A 15,394-nucleotide genomic window follows, 5' to 3' on the forward strand; every position below is an offset into this window, starting at 1 on the left:
AAAGTGCAGACATTTGCATCACATTCCTCTGGTCTAATTAGATGCCTTTGTTTACCACCCTCTAGGCTCCAAATTCTGATGGCTGTGCTCAAAATGTAATAATTGATCAATGGTAATAGGTTGGTGTGATGTGGTGGTGAGAGGGGGTTTGCTGTGCCTGTGAGGTGTGCACAGGGAGAATGGAGGAGCTCAGCAGCAGTACAGCAGGGACCAGATTTTAGGGGTTGGTTTGGGTTAATGACACTGTCATTCTTAATTAAGGCTCAGCTTTAACCAGTGCCTGCCACAGCAGCTGTGCTACCTCAGCAGCTGGACTGATGACACCAAGCTATGGAACTGAGAAGCAATGTGGCTATTCCAGTAGAACTGGCCATGAGGGGGCCTTGGCTCTCGGGTTGCTCCAGCCCTGAGTGCCTGTGGCAACACAAGGTCCTCTTCTTCTGCAGGAACTCATAGCTAAAATAAAAGTGGGGGGAGAGAGGGGGAAGAAGAAGAAGAAGTAGAGTCTTTGCTGCTGACAGAACAAACTGAGGAAGGAAATGCAAACACTCACTTGTCCACTGCACCAACCAGCTCCTTTACACATCCTTTGCCCACAGACCTGATCATGCAGCTCAGAAGCTACAGAATTTGTCTTTCCTGGTTTTGAGGGGTTTTTTTTGCTTTGTTTCTTTATTTTTGTATCATTGAGACGCTTGAATGTGTCCAGAGAAGGGCAACGAGGCTGGGGAGAGGCCTTGAGCACAAGCCCTATGAGGAGAGGCTGAGGGAGCTGGGATTGTTTAGCCTGGAGAAGAGAAGGCTCAGGCGAGACCTTATTGCTCTCTACAACTACCTGAAGAGAGGTTGTAGCCAGGAAGGGGTTGGTCTCTTCTCCCAGGCAAGCAGCACCAGAACAAGAGGACACAGTCTCAAGCTGCACCAGGGGAAGTTTAGGCTCAAGGTGAGGAGAAAGTTCTTCACTGAGAGAGTTGTTAGCCATTGGAATGTGCTGCCCAGGGAGGTGGTGGAGTCCCCATCCCTGGAGGTGTTCAGGAGGGGATTGGATGTGGCACTGGGTGCCATGGTTTAGTCATGAGATCTGTGGTGACAGGTAGGACTTGATGATCTTTGAGGTCTCTTCCAACCTTGGTGTTTCTGTGATTCTGTGATTGTACAACAGGTACTTTGCACACACCCAGGAACAATCCTGTCTTAGCCCAAGTGCTTGTGAGGTTCAAAATTAAAGCAGCATGGACAAAGGTGCTCGGCACAGAGCACCAGGACAGGGCACAGATAAGCTGCTTCAAAATCAGCAGGGGGATAAACAAGATGAACTTCCCACACACAGGTCCTGCTAACCTGGGATGGCAAAACATTGAAACTACATTTTAAAGCAAATAGTTTCTCTTTGTTGGTCTTTTCTTTTTAAAACCAGTCTGTGAGTATGATCTAAAATAGTGACAGCAAAATCTGGGTACCTCACACTCCAGGCTGTGTTTGCAGAACCTGGAGAACAATTTGCTGGCTGCAAGCATTTGAAAGCAGAAGGGTTCAAAGTTACAGAGCTAACTGAAAGCTTCAAAAATAGCCTTGATGGCAGCAGGTGTGCAGAGAACACCAGGCCTCAACTTTGCTCTCCTTTCTGCATGAGTTTCAGAAGCTAACCCAGCTGCTCTGACAGCCACAGGGCATTGCCATCCTCCCTGGGAGGTGCCTAATTTGCTTTCTGAAGTTGTGAGTGTGGGTATCTGAGAACACTTCCTGACTGCTGCAACAGCCAGCTAATTGTTTGTTATGCCACAAGCATTTTGCTGAGGGTGGTAAACAGCATTTTAGCAGGGCAGCTCAAGCCTTTTGTGTAAGGCATTCAAGTAAAGCTACCACAGCGTTCTAGGCAGCCAGGATCTGGTCACGCATCCTCCTCAGGGTGCAGATGGGTGGCTGCCCCCTGGATTGTGTCTTTACCTGCCTTCCCCACCCTCCTGCCAGAGGTGACTCCTCTGATCTCATAGCTCTGATGGAATCATGCAAATATGGAATTAATTGAGTTGGGGAAAAATCCCTCGAGTCCAACTGTCAACCCCACACCACGGGGGCCACCAAACCATGTCCCCAGGTGCCATGGCCACAGGTTTATTGAACACCTCCAGGGATGGGCACTCCACCACCTCCCTGGGCAGCCTGTGCCAATCCCTGACCACTCTTGCAGCCAACAAGTTTTTCCTCATCTCCAATCTAACCCTCCCCTGACACAATTTCAGGCTATTTCCTCTCCTTCTGTCACCTGAGACTAGGGAGAAGAGACCAACCCCCACCTCAGTGCAACCTCCTTTCAGGGAGTTAGAGAGCAGTGAGGTCTCCCCTCAGCCTCCTTTTCTCCAGAATAAACAACCCCAGTTCTCTCAACTGTTCCTCACTGGACCTGTCCCAGACCCTTCACCATCTTTGTTACTCTTCTCTGGACACACTCCATCAACTCAAAGTCTTCTCCTGCTTCAGTCCAAATGAGCAGCATCAGCTCCAATAGCCTGAGCAGCAGCTCACCACCAGGGCAGGACATTTTGGCTGAAGAGAGAGCAACCAAACAGGTTCTGCTGGACTCTGAAGGGAGATTAGCCTTGGGCAGGGCTATGGAGAGTGGTGGGAAGCCATCAGCCACCTCAGATACGTGAACGTGATCTTCTGGCTGTGTGGGCAGACCCTGAGGCCATGCTCCATCAGCCATCACATCCATTATAGGACACCAGATCAAAGGAGCTGGGATTATGCAGAGTGCTGACCTGGCACAAACTCTGCTGATACACTTTTGTCCTGGAGTTTGTTGAGAAGGTAAACTGGTCTCAGCAGACCCTATGTTGAGGTGCTGGAACATGTCCAGAGAAGGGCAACAAAGCTGGAGAGGGGTCTGGAGCACAGTCCTGTGAGGAGAGGCTGAGGGAGCTGGGGTTGCTTAGCCTGGAGAAGAGGAGGCTCAGGGGAGACCTTCTTGCTCTCTACAACTACCTGAAGGGAGGTTGTAGGCAGGTGGGGGTTGGTCTCTTCTCCCAGGCAAGCAGCACCAGAACAAGAGGACACAGTCTCAAGCTGTGCCAGGGGAAGTTTAGGCTGAATGTTAGGAAGAAGTTAGTCACAGAGAGAGAGATTGGCCATTGGAATGTGCTGCCCAAGGAGGTGGTGGAGTCACCATCACTGGAGGTGTTTAGGAAGAAACTGGATGGGGTGCTTGGTGACATGGTTGAGTTGATGAGATGGTGTTGGGTGATAGGTTGGACTCGATGATATTTTCCAACCTGGTCTATTCTATTCTATTCTAGTCTAGTCTAGTCTAGTCTAGTCTATTCATCCAGCAGGCAGCAAAAGGCATTGGGCAGCAGGAGCCCAGCATGGCGTGTGCTGTTTGTTCAGCACAGTTTGGCTGTGTACCACCTCCAAACCGGCACAAATCCATGTGGCAGGTGATCCACAACACACAGATGTGGAACTTTGATGGAAAATGCTTTGCAAAGTGTTTATCTAGGTATGCTGACAGCCTCTGATTATTGAAAACTAGCCCAATGACACCCTACTTGGAGTCACCATCCCTGGGGGTGTTTAAAAGCGTTGTAGATGTGGTGCTTGGGAATGTGGCTTAGTGGTGGATATGGTAGAGCAAGGTTAATGGTTGGATTTGATGACCTTGAAGGTCTTTTCCAATCTAAGTGACTCTGTGACTCTCTGGCTCTATTCCCTGCTCTCTAATGGAGAGAAATTGTTTTACACAGCCCCTGTGTAATCTGAAGTCCCCAAATACCTGCAGCCCTGTGGAGATCCCCTGGAGTGGATGAAATCCATAAATGCTACCCATAGGGATCAGATCTCAGAGATGCCTTAGACTGGAGCTTTAGATGAGAAGTGTTTCTTCCAAGCCTTCACTGTTTTCCCTTTAAAACTGCACTTGGTTTTGGATCGATGTGAGAAAGCATTGTGACAGCTGATGTTCAAAAGGTGGTTTGGGTTTGTTTTTTTTCCTGTAAGGACTTGCAGCAGAGGATTAGAAAAATAAAGATTTTCGAGAGTGAAAGGCTTTGTTAGTCTGAATGAGTGGGTTGGACATGCCACCAGTCCATCACTGTAACCAGCTGGGGGTTTAATTATGGCATTCATAAAACTACGAAATCCACAAGCAGGTGACTAATGTGAATTGTTATCATTTAATTTCCTGCAGTATGTTAGCAGGGAAATGACTGGTAAAGGGGGAAAAAAAATGAGGATTCATGAGAGGGGGAAAAAAAAAGGAGCAGAGTATAAATTACTTCATAAATTACTTCATCTTGTAAAAAGCTTGGATGCCTGGAAAGAAAGTAAACTGTGCACCACAGATCTGGGGCAATAACAAATAACTCTTTTACTTAAAAGCAACCATTTGCATCATAAAACATTAGCAGCTATTTGAAGTTGCAGTCATTGCCTGCAGAATGGAAACCCTGAAATGGTGAAGATTTTCCTTCTCCTCTTGTGGTTTATTTTGCTGTTTACACACAACACTTCATTTCCTTATTCCTGCTCCTCGAGTTCTGTTCCCTGTTGTAAGTAATTTCCTTCTCATTTCTAGCCCATGCTCCTCATGCTGCCCTTTGAGAAGGGGATGGTATCCAGTCTTGCCTGAAATCTGCTCTTTTTGAGTCATCTGTCGCTCTGCCAGCCAGTCTGTGGCACCAGGGTAAATCATTTGGTGGGACGTTCCGAGATGCAGACACACACACACACACGAATTTTGGTTCGTTTTCTTCTAATGCAGGAAATCAGGGAAATGCTGGTGGTGTTTCCCATGGGCAAGGTGGGAGGTTGAAGACCCTTGAAGTCCTCCTTGTTCCCTGGTCGTGGCAAAGCCAATTCACTGCACTTCCCCCAGGCTGCCCTGCCCTGGCTGGCAGTTGGCAGGAGAGGACGCTGGGTGGTGACAGCCTGGGGAGTGGCAGACTGAGCGGTGACAGGAGGGGCAGCAGGCAGTGATAGGACATCTGGAGGAGAGCCACCACAGGAGCAGGGGCTAGAGGGAGATGCTGCTGGGCGCGAAGGCCCAAGGGTTACAGCACGGACCGGGGGTGGGATAGGACACTGAGCAGTGGCAAGCCCAGCGGGTGGCTGGAGGGACACTGGGCAGCAAGGGGCGTCAGCAGCGGCAGGACACCGGGTGGTGAAGGCCTGGGGAGTGGCAGGACGCTGGGCAGTGACAGGATGGATGGACAGCAGGGACCCCGGTGGTCTAAGTAGGTAACAGGACACTGGGCACCGGCAGACAGGCAGACGGGTGACATGCTTCGTGGGGATAACAGGGACAAGAGCAGCCCGGGCGGGCAGCAGGAGAGGCACAGGGCACAGGTCCGGAGAGTGACCGGGCAGTGACAGACACCGAAGGTGACCTCAAACAGGGCACCGCCAGCGCGCGAAGTCCCAAAGCGGCGGCAGACGCCGACCGTTAACGGCCTCCACTAGGGGGCGGCTGCCGGCAGCCCCGGGAGGGCGTGACCGCCACTCCCACGTGACGCAGCCTTTTGTCGTAGTGCGCTGGGTCACGTGAGGCGCGGGTGGGCGCGGCGAGGCCGTTTGCGCCTGCGCAGTGCGGGGCTGGCGGCGGCCCGTGCGGTTGGCGGCCGGGAAACCCCTCGGCGGAGCGCGGACGCAAGGGCGGCCGCGTCGCCATAGCGAGTGAGCCGGGCCTGGGAGCGCTGCGTGCGGGTGAGAGGCAGCGAGCCGAGCCGGGGGTTGCGGGGGACGCCTCCCGTCGTCCGCTAGGGCCGTGAGGAGGAGCCGGGCGGCCGCGACCTAGTTCAGTCGCTGGGGGCCGCGAGCCGGAGCCGTTGCGGGGCGGCCCCGGGGCCTCGTAGCGCTGCCGCGATGGAGCCCTGAGGCCTCCGCCAGTGAGTCTGCCTGAGGCCTCGGGGCCTGACCATGGCGGAGCGCCGCGGCCTCTGAGCGCCGCCCGAGCTCAGCCCGCGCTGCTCGCACCGGCCCTCCCCCGAGCGCTGCGCGGCGTGGAGGCCGCGACGCCGTCCAGCCGCGGAGCAGGCAGCGCCTGGGCCCGACCATGTCGTGCGTGCATTACAAGTTCTCCTCGAAGCTCAATTATGATACGGTCACCTTCGACGGCCTCCATATCTCCCTGTGCGACCTCAAGCGCCAGATCATGGGCCGAGAAAAGCTGAAGGCGGCCGACTGCGACCTGCAGATAACCAACGCGCAGACCAAAGAAGGTGCGTGCGGGCGGCGGGGCCGGCGGTGGCACAGGCCGCTTCCTCGCGGCCTGCTCTTTGTGGCTCGACCCCGCGTAGCGTGAGTCAGCCCGGGGCCCATCCCGCCGGCGGAGCGGGGCTCCGGCAGGGCAAGCGGCGGCGGGAATCGGGCCGGGTGGGAAGCGATAACGCGCTCGGGCTGCGATCGTTAGCAGCGAGATGTGCTGCGGGCCCGGCGGAGCGGCTCTTTTGTAGTTTGTGCTGCTGACAACCGCTTTCCTGTGGGTGTTGTGGACGCAGAGCTAGGCGTAGAGCAGTGCGTGGTCAATGTACGACGCAGGGTGCTTACGAAAGTTTGTGTTTCCTGGAATTTACCTAACACAAGAAGCCGGTGTGGGAGGAAATCTTATCGCTACAAACTTCGCAGATTTCTGTGGAATCTGGCGGCGAAAGCTGAACGTGATAGAAGTAGAGCAGATGGCCGATTTGAAAACAGTGGTTTGGGAGGCTTAATTGTCCTCGACTACTTTTACCTCACTTCATCGAAAAAAAACCTGCCTTTGTGCCCGTTGTGGGAATTATTCCCTAGCAACATTTTGTCCCGAGTCACAATTTATGCAGACCTTTTAAAGCCATTTCGCAGGGCTGTTCTCGGTCTCTCTTTCCAGCTTTGGAATTTTTTTGTAGTGTAACTCCCTTAAGGTGCTACTGAGCATCATTTCATCGTTCATTTCTAACCGTGGTTGGAGGTTTGGTTTTTTTTTTCTTCCTGAATCTGTCTCTCAACCAGATCAGGGCAGTACTGAAGTTTTCTGGCAGAACATTTTTGGTGATCTTCTATTAAAAAAAAAATGCCCTGGGTGAAATCATAAATCCCTTTCAATCTCATCGGTGGTGCTTGATTCTCAGAGATGATTGTGCGGTTGAGGTACTTTCTACAGTATTACAGTTTGATACTCTGACCTCTTGAGAAGTCTGAATGTGCTTGAAGCCTTTGGGGTGTGAGCTTTTAATAATAAAAAGAGTTGTGAAGTAGTTTCATTCCTATAAACACACAAATTTTGTTTTTCTGGTGCTTCTGTGACCCCAGCAGTCTTTTCTTTAGAATGTGTGCTAGTGTTTGGTTTTGTTTCCTCTCTGATGTATTTAAACTTAAACAGAATGATCTGTGACCTTCAGCCTTTCAAGTGGTTGGATCTAAAGCTCTCTGTTTATCTGCAGATACTGAAATTTTCAGGGGAAGAAACTTAACAGCCTGAGCTTAGAGGGGTCATTGGGGTGCCATTGAATTGTTTGACCTGTGTAGATGGAGATACAGTTCAGAATTCTTGACTTTTTTTCTGGTACTATTGGCTAAAATGAGCATTTGTAAAATGATCAATTTTGCTTTAAGGGCTTTGCTGGAGAAGGGACTCTTGAGTCTTCACCTGCTGATGCGTTTTCAGCTCCATGGATGCTAGCAGGCAGCAAGGCCAGCTGGCTGATGTCACTCCTGTAACAGCCAGGTCTGGGTAAAAGGGCCTTAAAACCATCATGTTGGGTGGTTGGAAGGTGTGATGGAACCCAGCTATTATCACCAGGAGAGAAAATGTTTTGAAATGGGCCAGACAGGTGGCTTCTGTTACAGCACAGCCAGTGAGGAAATAAATGAGGATGATCAGAGTGCTGGAGCACCTCTCTTATGAGGGCAGACTGATAGAGTTGGGGCTATTCAGTCTGGAGAAGAGAAGGCTCCAAGGAAACCTTATTGTGGCCTTCCAGTAACTGAAGAGGGCCTACAAGAAAGCTGGAGAGAGACTTTTTAGGGTGTCAGGTAATGATAGGGCTAGGGGGGATGGAGCAAAAATAGAGATGGGTAGATTCAGATTGGGTGTTAGGAAGAAGTTCTTCCCCATGAGGGTGGTGAGACACTGGCACAGATTGCCCAGGGAGGTGGTGGAAGCCCTATCCCTGGAGGTTTTTAAGGCCAGGCTGGATGTGGCTGTGAGCAACCTGCTGTGGTGTGAGGTGTTCCTTGCCATGGTAGGGGGGTTGGAACTGGTTGATCCTTGAGGTCCCTTCCAACCCTGAGAATTCTATGAAATCCAGGCAAAGTTTTAGTAGAAAAAAATACAAACCTGTTACCTCATGAAGTGTAATTTGAATCATACCAATTTTACCAAGTGTATTGCATCATTTTCATTCCTAATCAGAATCCAGGGAGGCAAAGTATCTGCTTCACTAGGTTAAGTGTGGTGTTGCCTAAAGGTTAAAGAAGGAATATTCTCTATACTCTAAAGAGCATTGCTCTTGTTTAGCAGGGACAGGACCCTCCTCTGTAAGTTTAGTTGCACTTCGCCCTTTGTAGAATGAGTATAACATTTTCAATTGTGACACAGAAACCTTACTGAAGGCTTCCTAAGGGTGTTTTCCATGTGAAAACACAAAAATTGAGACATTTGGAATTCTTAGGTGTGTACACAGGGGTTTGTAGCTCTTTGGAGGAGTCTTGACTGAATTTGGAAAGTCTCTTGGAAAGAACAAAATGAACCTGGAGCTTGTGCAGATGTTTCTGGGTGTTCTACACTCTTAAAGCTCAGGAACTATTACTCTTCAGAATGGAAATCTAGTAGTAGAGGTGGGGGGGGTTAGGCTATGCCTTTAAAATCTATTTACAGATTTTGAGCAGAAAAGTAGAAAAATAGAAACAAGCCACTATTGGGTGTAAAAAGGAAAACAAAAGATGATTGTAAACAAATTCATTGGGTAAATATCCAGAATAAGAGGAGCTGTTCCATAACAGTTCTTCCCTCTTCTGATCTCAGCTGGTTTTGCTTCATTTGGGAGAGACAATGTGCTCTGGCTGGCCTTGGCTAAGCCTAACTTCTCTATTCCTTTCTCTTGTTCTTTTTATACAGGGGGGGTGAGGGGAAGGCAGGCAGGGAGAAGCTAGTAGCTTCCCCTGGTCCTTGGCCAGGGGGGTCCTTGGGCCGTTCATTAACTGTAAATATCTGTGTAATATTGTAGACACTGTGTATTTTGTACATATTCATTGCATCCCTTTGTAGAGTGTAGATTTTGCTTGTAAATACAGCTTCTAACTGAGTTGGTCTGGCAAAAGTTAATGCTGGGGAGAAACTTCAACCCCCAACAAGAGGCAATGCTGATACAAAGAAACACCCAGGATTTGAAATTCCAGTGGGCTCTTCCTAAGATGCTCTGAAGGCAAAATGGATGGTTTGGGCCTGTTTAAAAAAGAGGTGGTGTCTTGTGTCCCCTCTTCCATGCCTGCTCTAGAGGCATGTTCTGTAAAAGCAGAATTCCCTTCCAAAAGCCTTTGCTCAAGAGTGATACATTTAAACTTCCCTCCTTTTAATTGGATCTGAACTTCTGGACCTGGCTTTCCTAATGGATATTCTCAAAATACCTGGTAGAGCTGCAAAGTCCAGAGCTGAGGTCTCTTAAGTGCTTTTCCCTGCCCTGGAACATTCTGACTTGAAACACTTGTAGAATGTGCAGTTCTGCATATCAAACAAAGCACACAAAAAAGGAAGACCAGAAAGGGATCTCTGAACAGCTCTAAGAGTGTAAGACTGAACTCAGACCTTGCTGGAGTTGAGTGAGCAGCATGCACTTGACAGTTTCAGTGTGTCTTTGGCCTTCAAACCAAGCTTGTACCAACCCAGTGGAGTCCTGAGGCCTGGCAGCTGGTGTATGTGTGCAGGGAGGTCGGGAAGCAGATGTAGCCTTTTGGAGCAGACACTTCAGCAGCATCGAAAGCCTGCTGTTGGCTGAGCCAGTTTGTGCTGCAGTGGTCATGTGGGGGTTACTGTGCACCTCAGTGCAATTCATTCTTGGGCTGAGTTCCACATTTCTTAGGTTGAGGTGAGGGTACGTGGTACCCTTTCAAAATCATGATGGTCCAGTGGGGCTCCAGCACTGCCTGTCTGGGGTTCAGCTCTTCTGCCTCTGCCACAGTGGGTGTGGGACCTCAACTTGGTTAATACCCTTTGATTAGGTCCTTAGGGCAGACTCTGTTAGGTTCATGACCATGGTGTCTCCAGCATTGCTTCAGCTTTCCCAGACAGGCTGAAACACCCAGCAGTGCCAGTAAGGCATCAAGGCATTGGGTGGTCTGTGTAGGATCAGATTATTGATTGAAAGCGTGATAGATGTATTGACTGATCCTTTCTAAGCAGTAGAGATGCTCTTTTGGAGCACAGCTCTGTCTGAGCTCCATGAACAGTCTGCCCTACCAAAGTAGCTCATTCCAGAAATGAGGAGAGACCGGTTGTAAAAGAGATGATTGATTCATCTTGTGTTGGAAGCTGCAGATCCAGAAAGCAGAACGTCCAAGCTGTTAATCAGGATGTTTTGAGGCAGTGCTTTCAGTGCCAGCTACAGCGATGGTTTGTTTGTCACAAAGTGTGCACGTGGTGGTGATTAGAACAGAGCTAAAAAAGCACAGAATGAGAAAGCATATTTTTAGGCACTAGGGAGAAAATGTGTTCTTGGGAGTTACTCTGTGTTCTGGTAGAGACAGTCTGGCATGTTAGGAGCCATTCTCATCCCTTAACTCTACACAGTCTGCTCCCAGTTGTATAAAAGCCTAATAGAGTGGGGGGGGAGGAGGTGTGTGGGGGAGGGCCATTTCATATAGGTTTTTGTTCTGATGAGCTTCTGAACGTGCTCTGGGTGAAGAGACTTCTTCAGCTACTGCTCAGAGAGATGCTTCTGCTGTCAGACTCAAAATGGTGGATTAAAGCAGGCCATCAAATAAAGTAGGGGCTTCTTTCAGGGACTCATTGCATACATGTGACACAAGTGATTAAAACTAGCAAGTTTTCACAGTTACAGGTGAATTTAGACATGGGGTTTTTAAGTTATCTGTTGACTGTGAATCAGTACAAACTGCAGAGCACAACCTGAGCTCTTAGTACTTTCTGCAGGAAGAAGGTTCTGGACATTAAATCAACTAATGCAGTTGTTGATTTAAGCTTCCTAAGCCCATGTGAGGCAGCAGTCAAAGTAGCTGTTGTTTAACTTGTCTGCTTCCACTTGTTCCTTGAAATCCTCCTTTCCCTTGACTCTTAAGTGTGGTATTTTCTTGTAGAAGAGATACCAAGTTCTAGACTGCTGTATCTTTTGCAATCTTGGCTTTATACAATATCCAAATCCTCCTTTGCTTTTGCAGGCTTTCTGAGTTACAATCATAGAATGGTTTGGGTTGGAAAGGACCTCCAAAGGTCATGCAGTCCACCCCACCCTGTAGTCAGCAGGGACATCCTCCACTAGATCAGGTTGCTCAGAGCCTTGTCCATACTCACTCCAGGGATGGGGCCTCAACTGTCTCCCTGGGCAACCTGTTGCAGTGTTCCAGCACCCTCATGGTACAGAAGTTGTTCTTTACATCCCATCTAAATCTGCCCCTCGTCCTATCACTGCAGGCCTTTGCAATCAGTCCCTCTGCAGCCTTATTGTAGCCCTCTTCAGGTACTGGAATGCTGCTCTGAGGCCTCCATGGAGCTTTCACTTCTGCAAACTGAACAACTCCAGCTCCCTCAGCCTGTTGTCTCGGCAGAGGTGCTCCCAGCCCTTTGGACCTGCTCCATCAGGTCCATGTCCTTCCTGTGTTGAAGGCTGCAGTGTTGGACACAGTTGATTGACTCTTTGTTTTTAATCCTAGATTGGTTTGTCAAAAGCCCAGCAGCCATTCACTGGTCATCACCAACAGTAAAACAAGTTTAGTGCTGTAAGGGACTAGGGATCCATGGTGTTGCTTCTGCCTTTAATGTCGCTGTTAGAGCTCTGCACGTGTGACAGGCTGCCTGGTTGAGTGTGCTGTCATGGCTCCCTTTGCAGATGTGGAGTCATGTGGTGACACAATGACAGTGCTTCACAGGTCCTGGCTGCCAAGTCTCTGCTGGGGGATGTTGCTGCCCTCAGGGAGTTGCTTTCTGCTGCAAGATGCCAGTTTATTCTCAGAGCTGTTAGGCTAAGCTGGCATCTGTTAGAAGTCCAAGTGTGCCAAGAAACGTTTTCAGGGATCTCAGGAGTAGCACTCCAGCTCTAGTCCCTCAGTGTATTGTTTGACTTCAGCTTTAACAAAATAGGGCAGTCAAGCTGGCAAAGCATCTGGAGAACAGGGCTGGTGAGGAGCAGCTGAGGGAACTGGTGGTGTTTCACCTGGAGAAAAGGAGGCTGAAGTGAGACCTCATTGCTCTCTACAACTCACTGAAAAGAGGTTGCAGTGAGGTGAGGGATGGTCTCTTCTCCCTAGTCGCGGGTGATAGAAGGAGAGGAAATGAACTGAAATTGTGCCAGGGAAGCTTTAGGTTGGAGATGAGGAAAAATTTCTTTGCTGCAAGAGTGGTCAGGGATTGGCACAGACTGCCCAGGGTGGTGGAGTCACCATCCCTGGAGAGATTCAATAAACATGTGGCCACGGCAGTGGTGGGTTGATGGTTGGACTGGATGATCCTAGGGGACTTTTTCAACCCAAAGAGTTCTATGATTCTGTTAAAACTTCCTTAACCAAAATTTATTCAGTTCATTGCATTGAAGGAAGAATAAATGCCTCAAGCCAGGTGGGTGTCAGGTCCCTCAGAGCTAGCTGTGCAGTGTGGTCAGCTGTGTGTAAATACCCTTCTACCTGTTCTCTGACCCAGGGACCCAGAGAGTGGCATGGCTCTGGTACCAAGTATGACCACATGCTGTGTTAAGTGTCCTGTACAAATGAAGCCTTTACCAAGCTGTTGTCCCTGTTCAGTTGATCCATTTAAATGTGGGAAGACCAAGGATTAGTTTCAGCTAAATGACTTCTCAGTTTTCTGCAAAAGCATCCAGTCAGTTGGAAAGAGAAGGGACCTGTTCATTGTGGTGGTGAAATTACTTCTTCTGGTAGGTTTTGGTCTGAGGGAGCTTGCTGCCTCTAGGAATAATACACTGAAAAAGAGAGATAAATTGGGACATACTCATATTGTGTGTGTATCATCACTGGGCAAAACCACCCTGACAGAGCTTCTTTAGTTTGCAGAGCATCTTTCTGATCTGCTCTGCAGATGTCAGGGCTTTCCATCTTTAAGTCTGTAGGCAGATTACAAAGCATGACCCTGGAAGTGCCTCAGAATACATAGTCACATCCAGCTTGTGGCAGTACAGTATAAAAATCATTCTCATGGAGAGATTTTTAAGCTCTTTAAGCTCACTCAGTCCAAGTCTCTCAGGTAGTTGTGTTTTTTGTTTGGGCCTTACATAAAAGGTCAGATTTTCCTTCTCTTCAGAAAGCTACCGTGGTGTAAGCCAAGGCAGAGTGTGGATAGCTTCAGGCACACACCACTTTCAAAAGGCTTTTCATGGCTGTCTCCATAAGTAATGTTGTTTGAGTCTCCGCTGTGCAGTGAGTGCATCCAAAGGATTCATGTCCCTTTGGTTAACTCAGACTAGCTGATTAGCTTGAGGGGGGAGATACCACTGCAGCTTGAGCCAGTTCTGCCCTACTTGTGAAGACAAGCTCAGAGAAAAACCCCTAAATTTCTGTGATCCACATTCTAGCACTGCCAGTTTCAGTTCCACTTCACTGTAAAGCACTGAGTGGTGTGTGGGTGGTGAGGGATGAAGCTTCTCTCTGTCCTATCAGCTTTGGGCATGGGCAGCAGAAGGGCATCGATTTTAGGTGGCAGTGGTGAAAATGCTGGCACAGAGTTTGCAGGCAGTCATTAAGTACCTGTTCTGTTGCAGGACAATGTAGCTGGAAGCTGATTTAGGCAGATGAGACTCTGCTGTGGTTTGGGTTGCTCCAAAGATCCCTTGGTTTTATAGCCTAATAGTAGCAAAAGCAACTCCATGTAGGTCATGAACGAACCTCCTGCATTAGCAAATTGTCCTTCAGCGAGCTTTGAGACCATTTTCACCTATGGCCTGAAGTTGTGCCAAGGGGAGGTTTAGGTCAGATACTAGGAAAACTTTCCTTCCTGCAAGAGTGGTCAGGAATTCAAACAGACTGCTCAGGGAGGTGGTGGAGTCGCTGTCCCTGGAGGTGTTCAAGAAATGTGTGGTCATGGCACTTTGAAATGTGATTTAGTGGCTGTGGTGGTGTTGGGTTGATGGTTGGACTCGATGATCTCAGAGGGCTTTTCCAACTCAAACAGTTCTGTGATTTTATGGTTTTGCTGTTAGCATTGGAATGATTTAAAAAGAACTAAAAAATATCTTTAAAATACAAAATAAAGAACTATATGATAAGAAGAAAACTTTTTGCTGCTTGTGTTTGGTTATCAAACCTGAAGGTGTTTTGAGGTACGCTGTTGGTGTGTTGGGACGAGAGAGGCACAACGCTACCTGTGGAATTTGCTTTCCTCTCCACCCAAGGGGCTGTGAAGGGCTGTGTGATTGTGCATAAGTACCCAGTTTTCCCAGCTGCCTGATTGTGGTAGTTGGAAAAGTTCAATTCTCCCCCCACACTTAAAACTGTCACACTGATGTTCTGCTGTGCTTCTGGTGTTTGCAGAGTACACGGACGATAATGCTTTGATTCCCAAGAACTCATCAGTGATCGTGAGGAGAATCCCCATTGGAGGAGTCAAAGCCACCAGCAAAACATACGTCATGTGAGTACCCCCAGAGCATCCCAGGCTTTGCCAGAGGGCTGGCAGTCTCTGCACTTTGTCATGGATGTTGATGTACAGAGGCATTCAGATTGTGTCTGTCACATTAAAGCTGCTGCAAGTTTTTGTTGGCATGGGGTAGATTTTCACCTGTCTACCCCAAAGTAGTCTGACATAATGTCTCATCCCAGCAAGTGTTGTAAGGCAGGGCTGGATGAGGCTTACTTTGAGCAACCTGGTGTGGCGGAAGGTGTCCCTGCCCATGGCAGGGGGTTGGAAATAGATGATCTTTAAGGTCCCTTCCAACTCAAGCCATTCTGTGTTCAGGCCTGCTGGGACAGGGGGTTCAGACTCAAGCAGAGGTCACTTACTAGATGATTCTGTTGAGTTTGCTCTTGGGGTTTATGTTTATAGAGACCCAAGTTGTAGATTCTTTCCTCTGTGTGGGGATATTACTTGCTGGATGTGTTTGCTTTTGTAGCACAGACACATTGTAGTCTAAATTCCCCATCTGAGAGGAGTCCTAGTCTCACTGTTTGGCTGTGTCTTGCATTTGAGGGTGGGCAGCACATGGCAGGTGTTGATTACATCCCAAACCCAGAGGTTTTGTGTAAC

The 15,394-nt window shown here is 48.9% G+C and overlaps 1 protein-coding gene across 6 annotated transcripts in view; it reads left to right on the forward strand.

The window, feature by feature from the left end:
- Positions 1–5,609: 5,609 nt before the first annotated feature.
- RBBP6 (RB binding protein 6, ubiquitin ligase) overlaps positions 5,610–15,394 on the forward strand; it is a 34,264-nt gene continuing 24,479 nt past the window's right edge. For all 6 annotated transcript variants that reach the window (XM_068147031.1, XM_068147035.1, XM_068147033.1 and 3 more), the window contains exons 1-2: positions 5,610–6,215; positions 14,683–14,782. In XM_068147031.1, the coding sequence (XP_068003132.1) occupies positions 6,050–6,215; positions 14,683–14,782 (266 nt within the window). In that variant the 5' untranslated portion in view covers positions 5,610–6,049. The remainder of the gene's footprint in view (positions 6,216–14,682; positions 14,783–15,394) is intronic.

The sequence above is a fragment of the Melanerpes formicivorus genome, unplaced genomic scaffold (assembly GCF_026170545.1).
Source record: "Melanerpes formicivorus ecotype bairdi unplaced genomic scaffold, bMelFor1.0.p_v2 SCAF_14, whole genome shotgun sequence".
Taxonomy (NCBI): domain Eukaryota; kingdom Metazoa; phylum Chordata; class Aves; order Piciformes; family Picidae; genus Melanerpes; species Melanerpes formicivorus.